At 43.2% G+C, this 16,232-nt stretch overlaps 1 protein-coding gene across 4 annotated transcripts in view; it reads left to right on the forward strand.

The window, feature by feature from the left end:
- The window catches only part of LOC143020030 (uncharacterized), a 112,172-nt gene that overhangs the window by 83,933 nt on the left and 12,007 nt on the right, over positions 1-16,232 (forward strand). For 2 of the 4 annotated variants that reach the window (XM_076176162.1, XM_076176160.1), the window contains one exon: positions 11,367-11,474. The exons of the other annotated variants lie outside the window; for them this stretch is intronic. In XM_076176162.1, the coding sequence (XP_076032277.1) occupies positions 11,367-11,474 (108 nt within the window). The remainder of the gene's footprint in view (positions 1-11,366; positions 11,475-16,232) is intronic. 4 annotated transcript variants of the gene reach the window in all.

A 16,232-nucleotide genomic window follows, 5' to 3' on the forward strand; every position in this document is an offset into this window, starting at 1 on the left:
GTCACATTCAAATTCTCCAAGGAGCTCTGAAAGTAGCTATAGCTTCGAGGGATTCTTACAGATAAGAGAGAGAGATTATAATAGGGACGATAGGAGAGAGATTTTATGCCTATTACGTGGAATTTGGACAAAGTAGGAACGACAGATATTATGAATCGGGGGAGAATGGAAGTGCCAGCGTCAGGTATTATAACGCGAGTAGTATAATTGAAGGCAAAATAGATGATGATATACGCAGAAGACAGGAAACAGAAGTTCGCAGTTTTGAGGAAGTCCCACAATTCAGGTGCTATGACACTGAAGATAACAAAAGTGAAGTTAGGCTAGGTAATAGATATTACATAGAGGACAAATTTGGAAGCAGGATGAGACTTGATGAAATTACTCACAGACGGCTCAAAATCGCGTTATCTTGAGAAATCCCCACAAATAAGGGGCAGACATTACCATAGGGAAGATGATAGAGAAAGGAACTGGATAAATAGAGGTGCCAAGAATAGGAAGAAGATATGTTATAGAGCAAAGTAGAATTGAAGATGAAAGACTCCTACAGGAAAGGGATAGATATCATGATATAGTAGATGGTGTGAGCAGAGTTAGAATAAGTAGGGACCCTAGAGTTGAGTCATGCAGTAAGCTTTACCCTGGAAAAAGGGAAACAAATAGGGTAGGAACAGAACAATTTATGCACTGGCAAATGGGGATGAATAGTGAAGGAAATATAATGGCTAGCATCATAAAAGCGAATCATCTTATCCCCAAATTTACTGAAGAGGATCCAGATTTGTTCTTCTCATTCAAGGGCCTTGCCAAACAGTTAGGATGTAGAAGAGATATCTGGTCAGTAATGATAAGGTCTAGCCTAACTCCAAGAGCCTTAAAGGTGTACACAATATTTGATAGAGATGGCATTTATGATTATGATCAGATTAAGAATGAAATACTAAAGGTATATGAGGTTACCCCAGAGTATTTCAGAAAGAAATTTAGGGAAGATAGGAAAGATATCAGCGATGGATATATAGATCTGGCTAGGAATTTAAGGAGTGACCTAGTGAAATGGATGCGAGTGGAAAATGCGGTAAATACTGAGGAGGTCTTAGAAGTGATAGCTAGGGAGCAATTTCTTAACTTACTAAGCAATGAAGCCAAGCTGTATGTAACCACGCAGAAATGTGAGACATTAGTAGACGCAGCAAGTCTTGCTGAAAACTTTGCACTAAGAATGAGTTAAAATCAAAGTAAAAAGAGAAGCACAATTCAAACTCAGAGAGGTGAGAACAGAGGCGCGTTTGCGGTTCCGAATCAGAGGTATACAAGACCACAAGTAGGAGATAGCTGAGGAAAACCACTCAAATGTCTCAGATGTGGGAGATACGGGCACAGATCTCAGGATTGCTATGTTAGGCTCAGTGAACAGGTGTATAGGCAGGACATGGGAAACAGGCAAACTAGGCAAGGAATAATGTGCGTAGAGGAAAGTGAAATGCATGCAGATAAAGCTAAGAGGTGCTATTCTTGTGGAACTTTTGGTCATGGGATGGGAACTTGCCCCAAAAAGGAAAGCAGAAGGGAGACACAAGACTGGAGACAAAGACAGGGTAGCAGCAAGGCAGAGGAAGAAGGGGTAGTGTACGAGACGGAAGATAGAAATTGCTGCATAGGTAGAAGCAGGGCAGGTGAGACAAACAAAATAGGGATCAGCCCAGAGTGGTTACCATATGTGAAGGATGCCAGAATAGGAGCAGAGGGAAGTGGAAGAAAATATGCGGGCAAAGCTCTGTGGGACATGGGCATCTTGCACTATTGTGAGGCCAGATGTGGTACCAGGTCTAGAAAATAGATGCATAGGTCAGTTCTCCATGGGATTAGCAGGAGGAGTGACAAAGTCAACACCCATAGTTAAAGTGTTACTTGAGATAGATGGTCAGACAGCGAACGTTGAAGTAGGATTAGCAGAGCTCCCAATAAAAGGGATAGATGTCCTGGGAAATGATGTAGGTGAGATAGTTCAGGTCAGACTCAAGACAGTAAATGACCCTATACCCAGACAGACGCATACACATACAGATGAAGCTGACATGGCCGACCATGTGGCCTTCATCACTAGAAGCTAGGCCAAAAAAGCACGAGAAGAAGAGGAATGAAGTGACAGTAACCTGGGCCCCCCTGTTCGGCGCAGACCCTGAAAACATGACCCTGAAGAAATTGCAAAACGAAGATGATGAGGAAGAAAAACAAGTAGAAAAGTAGCTGAAGGCCAGGGAGAAGATGTCCTAGCAGAGGAGATTGTCCATGAGATGGTCGTGGATAAGAAGGAACTCCTCAGACTACAGCAGGAGGATCCTGAGTTGGAGGCGGTACACTGAGAAGTGGAGGAGGAAGAGCAGGAGAAAGGGTTAAGATTCGATGTATCAACTCAAATACAGAACTTTAAACGTGACATTGGGTAAAGGAAGTGACCTGATTAGGAGATGACATTCCCACAAGATTACATCTGTTACAAACCAAAGAAGCAGACATCATCAGCTCATTGTACCTTTGTACCATAGGAAAAAGTGACCATGTAACAATTGAGTTTCAGCTGGAGGATGAGGAAATAGAGCCAAGGAATGAATCATACAGGCAAGGGGGACTTAATTTTAGGAAAGCAGATTATGGTTAAAAAGATTCTTTGAAGAAGCACATTGGGAGGAATTCATGAATACCATGGGAATAAAGAGGAAATGGGAAATCTTTCTTGACATTTACAACCTAGAAGTGAACAAATATGTGCCACAGACTAGTGAGAGGAAGAAACAAAGTTTGAGATTGCAAAAAAGCCCAGGGACCTGGCTTGGGGAAAATGGAGGAAGAGAAGAAGCAATAAAACAAATAAAGCTTACAAAAAAAAAGCTAGGAATGACTATACAAGAATTTGCAAGGTATACATACATATACCAAGGCTTTTTTCCCCTTACGAGGGAGGTAGCCAAAAAGGAAAAGGCATAAAATCATTCCCACCCATTCCATCCCTGAATACACTCCACACCCCTCCACCCTCCCTCTTATCTTAGCACCTCCTGGATGACGGGTCATCCCTGCACCTTGTCCACTGCCCTGGGTGAGAAGCAGTGTCGCAAGACAGCACATCCACAGCAAGGCCGCTTCATTAAATCGGCGACCCCCCCCTCTCCGTCCCCCCATGCATAAAAGGAGAAGACGGGGAGAAATCCCTTTGGGCTGAGTCAAATTTTGTTCACACATACTACCTCACCCCCCCCATCCCCCCACCCATTCCACCTCATGCATCACAACATCATCCATATACAACCACTCTCCATTCACCCTTGTCTTCTGTCCTCCCCCATCCTTCCTCAATAGACATTCAACTCTTCCCCAAAGCCCCCTTCACCCCATCCATCCACCTCATCCTAGGACATCCCCTCATGTTCACTCCCTCCACATCTGCCTTCCATAGCTCTTTTACTATTCTTTCCATGTGTCCAAACCATCCTAATAGTCTTTCATCAACCCTATCTCCCAACTCCCTTTCCACCCCTGTTCTCCTCCTCACCTCCTCATTTCTCACTCTATCGAGCCTAGTAACCCCCATCATACTTCTCAAACACCTCATCTCAAATACATTCAAACTCCTTCTCTCTTCTTCTCTTATGTTCCATGTTTCTGCCCCATACAGTGCTGTTGGCACAATCACTCCTTCATACAGTCTCCTCTTAGCATCCATTCCCAAATGTCTATTCCTCATTACACTCTTTAATCCACCAAGGCATTTACTCGCTTCTCTCAATCTACATTCTACCTCCACCTTCACTCCACCTTTTCCTGCCACATTTGCACCCAAGTATCTAAAACTATCCACTTCCTCCAGTCGCTCTCCCTTAATGCTCACTTCCAGTTTACTGCCACTTTCACCCCTTGTACATCTCATCACCTTACTTTTACCCACATTTATCTTTAGCTTTCTTCTATCACATACTCTCCCAAACTCTGTCACCAACTTCCTCAATCCCTCCTACGATCCTGCCACAAGCGCAGTGTCGTCAGCAAACAACAGCTGGCTCACCTCCCACTTTTCTCCATTTTCTTTAACCATCTCCAATCCCTGACCCACTACCCTTGCATTTACCTCTCGCATTACCCATCCATGTATAAGTTGAACAACCAGGGCGACATAACGCATCCTTGACGAAGACCCACCTTTACCTCGAACCACTCACTCTCTCCATTTCTAATCCTGACACATGCTGTACTACTCTCATAAAAACTCTTGACAGCTCCTAGAAGGTTTCCTCCTATCCCATATATCTGCATAACCTACCACAGTGCCTTTCAGTCTACCCTATCATAAGCCTTTTCCAGATCCATAAAAGCCCAAAAAACATCCTTCCCCTTTCCTATAGCTTTCTCATATATTTGTCTTACCATAAAGATCTGATCTACACAACCTCTACCCGTCCTAAATCCACACTGTTCCTCACCAATTACTCCCTCTGTTCCTCTCCTACTTTGCAGGGAGGAAGAAATTGATCTTGAAAGAGGTGTACTTGTACTAGATAAATGCAAAGATGAACCAAAACTGTTTTACAGGTTTATGAATGGCCAATTAAAACTCGGGGAAGTAATCACGAAGTTAATAGTAGGTGGAATGGGTGGGGGGGATGGAGGGTGAGGTAGTATGTGTGGGAAAAATTTGACGCAGCCCAAAGTGATTTCTCCCCGTCTTCTCCATTTCTGCATGAGGGGACAGAGGGGGGGGGGGGGTCGCCAATTTGATGAAGCAGCCTTGCTGTGGATGTGCTGGGTCTTGCGACACTGCCTCTGACCTAGGGCAGTGGACAAGATGCAGGGATGACCCATCATCCAGGAGGTGCCAAGATAAGAGGGAGGGTGGAGGGGAGTGGAGTGTATTAGGGATGGAATGGGTGGCAATGGTTTTTATGCATTTTCCTTTTTAGCTACCTCCCTTGTAAGGGGGAAAAATCCTTTGGTATATATATGTATGTATGTAATAGTAGGTGGTGAAATCTTTGAAGAAGCCTGGTCTCAAAAGAGAGCATTTTTTTTAGAAAAGTGAGGGGACCAAAAAAAAAAAAAAAAACAGGTTTAGAAGATACAAATGTGGAAGTGAGGGAAGTGGTCAGTCTCATGGAATCATTGGATGTGACTAAAGCTTCAGGACCTGATGGGATCTCAAACAGGATACTTAAAGGATGTAGGGAACAACTAGTGGACAAGATTCACAGTCTTGTTACATGTTTATTGAAACAAGTCATTGTGCCACCTTATTGGAAAAGGGCAAATGTGGTACCAATTCACAGAGGTGGAAATAAGGAGACACCACTAAATTATAGGTTAGTATCGCTGACCAGCACAATAGTGAAATGATGTGAAAGATTGATGGAGATGAACATTTTGACAGTGAGTCAGTTTGGCTTCAGATCTGGAAGGTCATGTAAGTCAAACATTTTAAGATTTGAATTGAGTGATTGAATGCAAGAGAGATAGAGGGGTGGGTGGACTGTGTGTATCTTGACCTAAAGAGGGCTTTTGACAAAGCACTTCACAGTTGACTTGGAAATTTGAGCATGTTGGAGGACTGAGAGGTAAGTTACTAAATGGTTTAATGGTTTAAAGACTTTTTGAAGGAAAGATACATGAGGACAGTAGTAAAGGACAAGATGTCAAGCTGGAGAGCAGTAACAAACAGTACCACAAGATTCAGTGCTTGCACCAATAATGTTTCTTGTCTGTCAATGATGTGATGGAGGGAACAAAAAGCTATGCCAACATGTTTGCAGATGATGCAAAAATTACAATAAGAGTGAAAAATGAGGAAGGTAGACTATTGCAAAAAGATCTAGACACTATTTTTGCATGGAGCCAAGAATGGGAAATAAAGTTTAATACAAAAAAATGCAAAGTACTGGAAATGTGTAGTAATGGCAAAAGACCATCCTTAAACTACTCCATGGGAAGTGAACCCATTATAAAAGCAAAAGAGGATATTGATATAAAAAAAAGTCACCTGACAAACATATTGACAAGATTGTGGGAGACATATGGACTACTGCAGAAGATCAAAGTGGTGTTTCAATATATGGATGAAGAGATGATGAAAAAACTCATTGAAACCCTGATCTGTTCAAGATTGGAATATGTATCAGTAGTATGGGCCCCTCACAGAGTGAAGGATATGAGCAAGATCGAGATAATACAAAGGGCAGTAACCAAACTGGTCCCCAGCCTGGCAGATAAACCATACGAGGAAAATCTAAAAGTACTGGGTCTGTCAACTTTAAAAGATTGAAGAGAAAGAGGTGATATTACATTATTCAGGTTGCTAAAAGGGATAGATTGCATTGACAGAATAGATTTCCTGATTAAAAATTGGAAGGCTTTGAGGTCATGGGAGCATATTAAGAAAGACCACATGTCTAATGCCGTTTCCACATGGTCGAGCTGTGCCTGGCGGACTTTGCCCTTACCGGGCAAAGTCCGCAGACTCTGCCCGCGAAGTGTCCACATGGCTGACGATGGTGGTTGGAGGTTAGTTGGTCGCAAGCAGAGGTTGGGAGGGAGTGGTTCAGTGCAGTACGATAACCATGGTTCCCGCCATACTTGGAAAGAAGGTATCACTTTACAGCATTATAATTGCTGCCTGCATTAAAAATAAAAACAAGAAATCACGGAGACATGTCTGAGGCCGGGAGTGGTTACAAAGACGTGATTTGATGGGAAGCTCAGTGACAATCCTACGTGAATTGCTGGATGTAAATGAACAATCGTTTTGCAATTACATGTGAATGAACATAAGCAGTTTTTCTGTTCTCCTTTCAAAAGTGGAGCCATATATACAAAGGCAAGAGACAAATATGAGGAAAAGCATAGCACCAATAGCACATCTTGTCGAGACCAGTACACACTAGTACTAGGTGCGGACGTGGTAGTAAGGTAACTTCGGTCTGTACTGAGTGGGTTTGCTAACTTTGCTCGCACCTCACCTCATGCGTTTGGCAGTGATGTCAGCCCTCCATCCACTGCCCGCAAATGGCGCCGGGATCAGACAGTTTGATGGTTTGCCCGCTGAAATTGCCCGTTGTCGAGCAAAGCCCTCATGCCCGGCGGACAGTGCTCGACCGTGTGGACGTGGCATTAAGGATATTAAGAAATAGTTTAACATATAGATGCATAAATACCTAAAATAGCTTTGGAAGTGATATAGCCCAAGCTCAATACAAGAGTTCAAATTTAAATATGATAATTGGAAATCATGGATAGAGATTAAGTTGAGGCTAGGTAGGATAAATAGAGAATAAGATACAGAACCCTACAAATGCTGCTCCTTTTCCTGTATATTACAATTAAGTAAATAGAGACGCTCCTCAACTTACGTTTTAGTTATGTTCCGAACAGCCGAACGTAAGTTGAAAATGAACGTAAGTCGTTACTGTACCATACATCCGTAAATTCTATTACCGTATCTTATAAAACACCCCTAAATCATTAATTATACACATAACATTGTAAAATGATAACATTATTTTCAAATAAATTAAATTCAAGCAACATAAATTGAGATGGTGGAGGAGGAGGGGGAGGATGAGGATGAGGCAAGGCACGTTCAGTCTGTCGTTTGTGCCATGTAAACAATGGACGCAGCGTCATGCGTAAGTATCTTTTGAACTACGGAGAGCGCACTAAACTAAAAAATCACTCAAATTTTTTATTTTTTTTATTTTTTTGTTTACAGTCAGTTCAAATGTAAAATCGAAAAAACGTAAAACGAATGAACGTAGGTAGAGGAGCGTCTGTAGAGATAAACAGGGAAGATGTTATACAAACATTAGCAACCCCGCCAGAGAAAACGTGCGAGGTTTATCTTTTGGGAGTTGGGAGCTACTTTCCCGTGAAGTATAGTGTTGAGATTCGGTCCCGTCTCCACAATGGCAGTGCGAACATGCCAACTCTATTTTGGGCCAAGGAGTATGATGACATTTTAGGAGAGGCCAAAGATATGGAGATCCACCTGAAAGAGTCAAAGGTGCCAGTGAAACTAAGCCTTCCAGGCTCCCTAGTGCCTGGTCTTGAAGAGATGAATGAATTCCATCTTGGAGAATATGTCTACATGTCATGTGTTCCGGATTCACTGAAGTCTGTCCAAGTGTCAACGGAAGAGAATGAAGTTGACGTTCCTCTTGAGGCCCTCCCGCTCACAATAGACATTTTCTTGAGTTCTCTTCTCCCCCAGTGGAATTCTGTTCTTATCCAAAGGCACAGCATGAAGAAGACCATGCCAAATGATGTGTTCCCCTTCACAGAAAGAGTATTCAATTATCTTTACAGCCAGGTTGTTATGCCAAAGACTGAATCGACCACCATCCACACTCGCCTTGCCCAGAAGAAAGAGCGAGAATTGAAAGTGCGGTTCCAAACCCTTGTTAACCAGAGCAAGACTATTCTTACAACCGAGAAGTTTATGAGTGAGATGGCACTAGCAGAGGCAATTCTTTTGACTACTGTGACAACTCGCAAGCATGCTGTGAAGGGACTCAAACTCAAAGGGCACACAGAAGAGAATTATGCTGAAGACTACAGGGCCTTTATGGACACATACACCAAAATCAAGGAGAGACTGAATGACATTCAGGTCAGCCCAGAAGACTGTTGCCGGGTCACAATGACCTCGACAATCAGTGACCTCAAAGATGAGGATTTTCCCGAACTCCTTAAACTGAATAAGTTTGAATTCCTGAAAACCTTCTCCATGTCAGGCATTCCTGTCTTCTCACGTTCACGTGATTCAACAGAGCTCAACCCTTGGTCCTTTAAAATTGACAGGATATTGACCTCTCCATTCAGTGTTCTTAGTCAAGTGGCTATGGAAGAATTTGCACACGTAGATGCGGGGGCTGTGGTCAAAGACAAGGAGGTGCGCCTCCAACAAGACAATAAGGAAAGTGGCTACAATGCTGTGGTTCCTGTTTTCTCTTCTACTGTGGCCAAGATCTTGAAACCATTAGTTTGCACCAACTTGTATGCCATGTGTGCCACCTTTGCTCTGCTTAAAAATCCTCATATCATTGACTATACTATACACTTGGCAGGACTTGGAGCCACGTGGATCAAAACCCTGGCTGACTACCCTGTGGCGTCAGAACGACCTGAGTTTGCTAAGGAGCGCTTGGAGAGTGTAGAGGCCATGGGTATGATATATTTGGGCCGCCCAAGTCTTGCCCTTTACCTAAAAGAGCTCCAGGCCACTCCTAGGCATGCTCTTATGACGGAGTGTCCACAGGAGGATCCTGAGGCCAAACCCCTCAGATGTGAGGCCATTCTGAAGCCTCTCTTTCTTATGCATTTTACACAAAGGGCAGGGCGCCCATTTGATCACCAAGTCAAAGTCAGTATCATGCGACTGGCCAGTGTGGAATTCCTATGGAGATGTTTGCACCACACGGCTCATGATCCCATGCCCTTCATCAACTGTTTCATGAAAGATATAAGAGAAGAGGAAGGAATGGATTCGTGAACTGTTTAAGAATTTTTCAGTGGAGATTCTGAAAGATGAAGTCAATTTGCAGAACACCTTTTACTTCCCTGAGCAGATTGTAAAGTATGTAATGAAGTTGTTGAAGAAAAAACGGGAAGCCTTCCTTCAGGTTGTGTGTTGCGCCGTCAAACCAGAGGTGACTGGGCTTGAGAAATTGCACAGCGTCCACAACTGTGGTGATGTAACTTGGAAACGCCTGCAGGTGTGCGCTGTTGAATTGGGCCTTTCTGATTCTGAGGTCAAGGAAGTCTTCTGTGAAAAGAATGCCCTTATCTACATATACCATGTCCTCACCCACACCAGTTCAAGTGAGCGAATAAAAGAAGACCTCCTTGACTATGATATGTGCCTGGAGAAGGTCAAGTCAAAGTTGACTGAGGAAGTGATGGGTTGTGCAAGAATGATAATTCAAGAAGAGGTCCAATCAGCATTCCTGAAGCAGTGGTATGAAGCCTATGACTCCTGTCATGGAGGGGACATTATAATCAGACCCATGGCACGGCAGGAAATTGTGGAAGCCAAGTCCAAGGGCATCGATGTGTCAAATGAGACATTCGACAAAGTGTACCTCCGCTATAATGAGAAACTAGGCCTTCTGCGCAATACCTGTCAGTCACCAAGTTGTCCGTTCTACCTACATGCCAACCGTTCCTTCAACCAGCATATCAAGTGTGAACGACGACCAGGGAGGTTCCTGCACAGACTAAACCAAGTAGCTAGTGGTGAAGAGGATCTTACTACAAAGGTTGAGCTCATCAAATCTTGTACCAGCAATACAAATAGAGTTAGCCCTGAGTTGTTGGATATTTATCAGGGAAAGCTTCAAGAGCTTTCATCTGTGTACAAAAAATGGTATTTAGAAAGATAGATAGGTGACACAAAAACTTCCTTGGTTTGCACTTAACCATGGGATACTGTCATGATTCTGAGTTGATGATAGCAAATATAGTGTTTAGGAAGAAAGTCAAGCATATGTACACATGGGAGAGGGTGGGGGATGGAAGGTTTATTTATTACATATAATTATTTATTTTAAATATATATATGTATACATATATGTATACATATATATATATAATATTTTCCATCCAACCTAGTTATGGACCTAAAGGTCTCCTCAGCATGCTAATCCTTTGTAATTATAGTTATAGTAGATATACAAGGACAGTTGTAAAAGATAAGATGTCAGGATGGAGAGCAGTGACCAACAGAGCTTCACAAACTAAAGTGCTAATACCAATAATATTTCTTATCCATGTCAATGAGATAGTGAGAGGTACAACAAGCTACCAACATGTTCACAGATAATGCAAAAATCATGAAAAGAGCAAAAAATGAGGACTATATTGCAAAAAGATCTAGACACCACTTTTACATGGAGCCAAGAAAGGGAAATAAGTTACAATTCCAAGAAATACAAAGTACTGGAAATGGGCAAAATGCACACACTTGAATCATGAAGCAAACATTCCAAAATCCAACTCATGAACTGCATCCTACACCTGACTCTTAGATCTCAACTCAACCAAGAATTCACCACCACAAGAAGCAAGAACCACTAGTTTCAGGCAGCCAGTCATTTTTGAAACTACTTACACAAACTAGGCCTGGACATTGTCACATTGCCCCAGATATCACCACAAAGAAGACACAGAACACTGTATCCTACTCTGCCCCACTCTAATCTTACTTAGATAACATCTCTTCTTTAAGTGACCTCAGGGCCAATCTGGTGGCATTTGCGAATTACCAGAGAACTATGGACATCCTCCAAAAAGAGACCTGGGGTAACAGATTGGTTTTCTTTCCATAGAGTAAAGAGATTGGCTGTGGAGAGGACCTGATTCCTCCTCTGGATTTAAAGGGGTTGTGGTCAAAATCCCTTGCCAAGAACGAGTTATCCCAACGTCTACATGACCCAGTATGTAATATTCTATTATTAAATCTTGATTAATCATAAATTGCATGTAAAGATGGGGCTAGTTTCATGATCACGATCATGAATCCCTTAACCCCCCGGGGTCGTAGGGGCACTGCATTGATGAACAATTCACCAGTGACCTCCATCTTTCACGGTCGTGGGCAAGGGCCTGGGTCCATTCTGTGATATTTCTACCCACTTCTTCCTCTGCCTGCCTCGTCTCCTCTTCCCCTGAACTGTCCCTTGGAGGATGGTTTTTGATAGTCCGCTGGACCGTGTCACATGTCCATATCACTTCAGCTTTCTCTTCTTCACTGTGGTCAGGAGGTCTTCATAGTGCTTCACATGCTGTGAGATCGTCTTGTGCACTTCTTCGTTTGTGATGTGATCTGTGTATGAGATGCCAGGGAGTCTTCTGAAACACCTCATTTCCATTGCCTGGATCTTTCTCAGCAGTTCTGCTGTCAGCGTCCATGTCTCACATGCATACAGTGAAGATGGACAGGACTAATGCATGGAATAGCTTCAGCTTTGACTGGAGACATGTTCTTATCTCTCCATATGGGTTTCAGCTTTGCAAGTGTTGTTGCTGTCTGTGCTGCTCTTGCTAGAACTTTAGTCTTTGATCCTTCTTCATTGTGTATGGCTCCAAGGTACTTGAACTGAGTCTGGGGCTAGTTTAATGAATAGTGAATTGAGTTAATATGGTTGCTAAGAACTAGTGCATGTATATATATATATACTACTACTCAGTTTATTGAGACATTAAGTATTTGGGGTCGTATGGTACAGGAAAGATGAGTGGAGGTGGAGGTAAATTGTAGATTGAGAAGTAAATACCTTGGGGGATTAAATAGGCCTCGGGGAATGGATGCAAAGAGGAGATTTTATGAATGGGTGATTGTGCCAATGACATTGTATGAAACAGGGTGGAGACTTGGAATTTGAGAGGCAGAGAGAAGTTTAAATGTGTGTGGGATGAAATGTCTTAGCAATATGGTATGGGTTACAAGGTTGGATAGTGAGAAACAAGGTGAAGAGGAGAGTGGGGGTGGAAAAGGAGATGACAGATAGGATTGATGAAAGTATTGGGATGGTTTGGACACATGGAAAGAGTAAATGAAGAAAGATTAGTAAAGGAGGTGTGGAAGGCAGAGGTGGATGGAGTAAACTGGAATGGAAAACAGGATGAGATGGATGGATGGACAGGGGTGTTAAGTTTTAGGGGAATGTCTGTTGAGCAAGGATGGGAGAAGGCAGGAGATAGGGCTGTGTATAGATGGTACTGTGATGCAAGGAAGGGAGGGAGTAGAGGATGGTGAGGGAGTGAACTGGAATGGAAAATAGGATGGATGGATGGACAGGGGTGTTAACCCCTTCGATATGATGACGCCTATATAGGCGTCATGAGGAGCAAGTGGGTACGCGAGAATGCCGATGTCGGCATCTTGATTATATTTAGTGTAGTTGTACCTGCGTGACCCCCATACTCTGTAAACTGGCTTCATCATATTTTCTATGGTTATCAAAATTCATGGGTGAAAGAGAACGAGCTAAATACAGCAGTAACTTTATTTTTTATAATGCGAGTATTGTGACGCAGTGGACAAGATGCAGGGATGACCCGTCATCCAGGAGGTGCCAAGATAGGAGGGTGGAGGGGAGTGGAATATATGGGAAAGGAAATGGGTGGGAGTGATTTCTATGCCTTTTTCTTTTTGGCTACCCCCCACATAAGGGGGAAAAAGCCTTTGGTATATGTATGTATTATGATGCAACATCGCACATCTGGCAGCTAATGCTGCCCGCGAGATTTTGGCCCGGAGTGAAGGGGTTAAGCTATAGGGGAATGTCTGTCGTGTGAGGCGGCAGATGATTTCTTTCCCTCCACGAGGCGTCAGATGATTTCTTTTCCTCCACCATCTCTCCAACATGAAGAACAACAAGGCCTTTCATTACACGAGGCCTCTCAGACCCGCAGCTGAGCTCGGAGGTCAGAAAGTGACCTTCACTCCCATACATCTGCCAGATTATCCCAAACAACATGAAGTCTTGCTCAAGTCAGGGTCAGAGGTCAACGTCTACAGTTCACGTTATACGGACTGGCATCACAAGAGTGTCCCCCTACAGCAGTTTTTCTATTGGGCACCTTTCTCGTAGGACATGCCCAGTTTTTGTAATTATTTAATTTAGCTAGGAAGATCTGGCACCTCCAAAGTTTTCTTCGGAGCTGCGAGATCCAGATTGTAGCAGAACTTTTAGGCTTGGCAATAAACAACACGAAACCATCCGTGTTTTAGAAACCACCAAAACCCCCTCCAACAGTCGAGCAAGGATGGGAGAAGGCAAGAGATAGGGCTGTGTATAGATAGTACTGTGATGCAAGGAAGGGAGGGGGTAGAGGATGGGGGAGAGTAGGGAGTGGTTATATGTGAATGATATTCTGATGCAGCCCAAAGGGATTTCTCTCTGTCTTCTATATTTTCTGCACAAGGGGACAGAGAGGGCGTGGTTGCCAATTAAGTGGATTTGCTGTGGATGTATTGTATGCAGGGTAGTGGGTGGGAAAATGGGATGACCCTTTATCTATGAGTAGCTAAGATGAGAGGGAGGAAAGGGTGGTGGATGGGAATGGATCGCCTTTTGACTTGGCTACCTTCCTTATAAGGAGCAAAAAACCCTTTGTATGTGAATATATATATATATATTTTTTCTTTTCTTTTTAACAACCTTATTCTTTTTGGCTACCCCCCTTGTAAGGGGGAAAAAGTCTTGGTATATGTATGTTTAACAACCTCAATGCACTTCAATTCTAAACCATCAAAATCAGGAATTAAAGTGCATTGTGGTTGTTAAAATGCATCTCTGATCACTGGGACCCATTCAGTGTTGTACATATATACATATTGTAAATATATATATATATATATATATATATATATATATATATATAATATATATATATGGACTACTACTCCGGTGGCACTTAGACCTTTCGACCCCACATTGCTCAAATTAGCCTCTGCCAACGAACCCTGTCCAAGGCAACATCCCTCCAAACATTGCTATCATCCAGGTCCATATATATATACCAAGGACTTTTACTCCTTATGAGGGAGATAGCCAATTCAAAAAGCATATACCCATATATATTAACTGTATATATATATATATATATAATATATATATATATACATATACATATATACATATATACATACATATACCAAAGACTTTTTCCCCCTACACGGGGGGTAGCCAAAAAGAAAAAGGCATAGAAACCACTCCCACCCATTCCATTTCCCATACATTCCACTCCCCTCCACCCTCCTCCCTCCCTCTTATCTTGGCACCTCCTGGATGACTGGTCATCCCTGCATCCTGTCCACTGCCCTGAGTCAGAAGCAGTGTTGCAAGACACAGCACATCCACAGCAAGGCTGCTTCATAAATTCGGCGACCCCCCTCTCCGTCACCCCATGCAGAAAGGGAGAAGATGGGGAGAAATCCCTTCAGACTGCGTCAAAAATTTTTTCTCATACATACTTCCTCACCACCCATCCCCATCTCACTCCCCCTCATGCATCACAGCATCATCTATACACAACCCCTCTCCATTCACCCCTATCCTCTGTCCTCTCCCGTCCTTCCTCCACAGACATCCTCTCTTTTGTAATACCCCTTTCACCCTATCCATCCATCTCATCCTAGGATGCCCCCTCATATTCACTCCTTCCACCTCTGCCTTCCACACTTCTTTTACTAATCTTTCTTCACTCATTCTTTCCATGTGTCCAAACCATTCCAATACTCTTTCATCAACCCTATCTCCCAGTTCCCTTTCCACCCCTGTTCTCCTCCTCACCTCCTCATTTCTCACTCTATCTAGCCTCGTAACCCCTATCATACTTCTCAGACATTTCATCTCAGACACATTCAAACTCCTTCACTCTTCCTCTCTCATGTTCCATGTTTCTGCCCCGTACATTGCTGTTGGCTCAATCACTCCTTCATACAACCTCATAGCATCCATTCCCAGATGTCTATTTCTCATTACACTTTTTAATCCACCAAGACATTTAATTGCTTCTTTCAATCTACATTCTACCTCCACCCCCACTCCTCCCTTTCCTGCCACATTCACACCCAAGTATCTAAAACTATCCACTTCCTCCAGTGTTTCACCCTTAATGGTCACTTCCAGCCTACTGTTATTCTCTCCCCTTGTACATCTCATCACCTTTTGCCCACATTTATCTTCAGCTTCCTTTTTTCACACACCTTCTCAAACTCTGTCACTAACTTCCTCAATCCCTCCTCTGATCCTGCTACAAGCGCAGTGTTGTCTGCAAACAACAACTGGCTCACCTCCCACTTTTCTCCATTTTCTTTAATCATCTCCAACCCCTGACCCACCACCCTTGCATTCACCTCTTGCAACACCCCATCCATGTAAAGATTGAACAGTCAGGGCGACACAACACATCCCTGACGAAGTCGCACCTTTACCTCAAACCATTCACTCTCCATTTCTAATCCTAACACAAGCTCTACTACTCTTGTAAAAACTCTTGACTTCTCTTAACAGCTTTCCTCCTATCCCATATATCTGCAGTACCTCCCACAGTGCCTTCCTGTCTACCCATCTGGCAGCTCGGCCAGCTTGCATTTTCCTGCCCCAGGGCTCTTCGAGCTCTTGTGGAGAGGGGCTGTGTTATATTTTGCTCCAGCCTCCTACCCCCTGTTTTCATTGTTTTAT

The sequence above is a fragment of the Oratosquilla oratoria genome, chromosome 38 (genome assembly GCF_046742065.1).
Source record: "Oratosquilla oratoria isolate Oo_2021 chromosome 38, ASM4674206v1, whole genome shotgun sequence".
NCBI lineage: Eukaryota > Metazoa > Arthropoda > Malacostraca > Stomatopoda > Squillidae > Oratosquilla > Oratosquilla oratoria.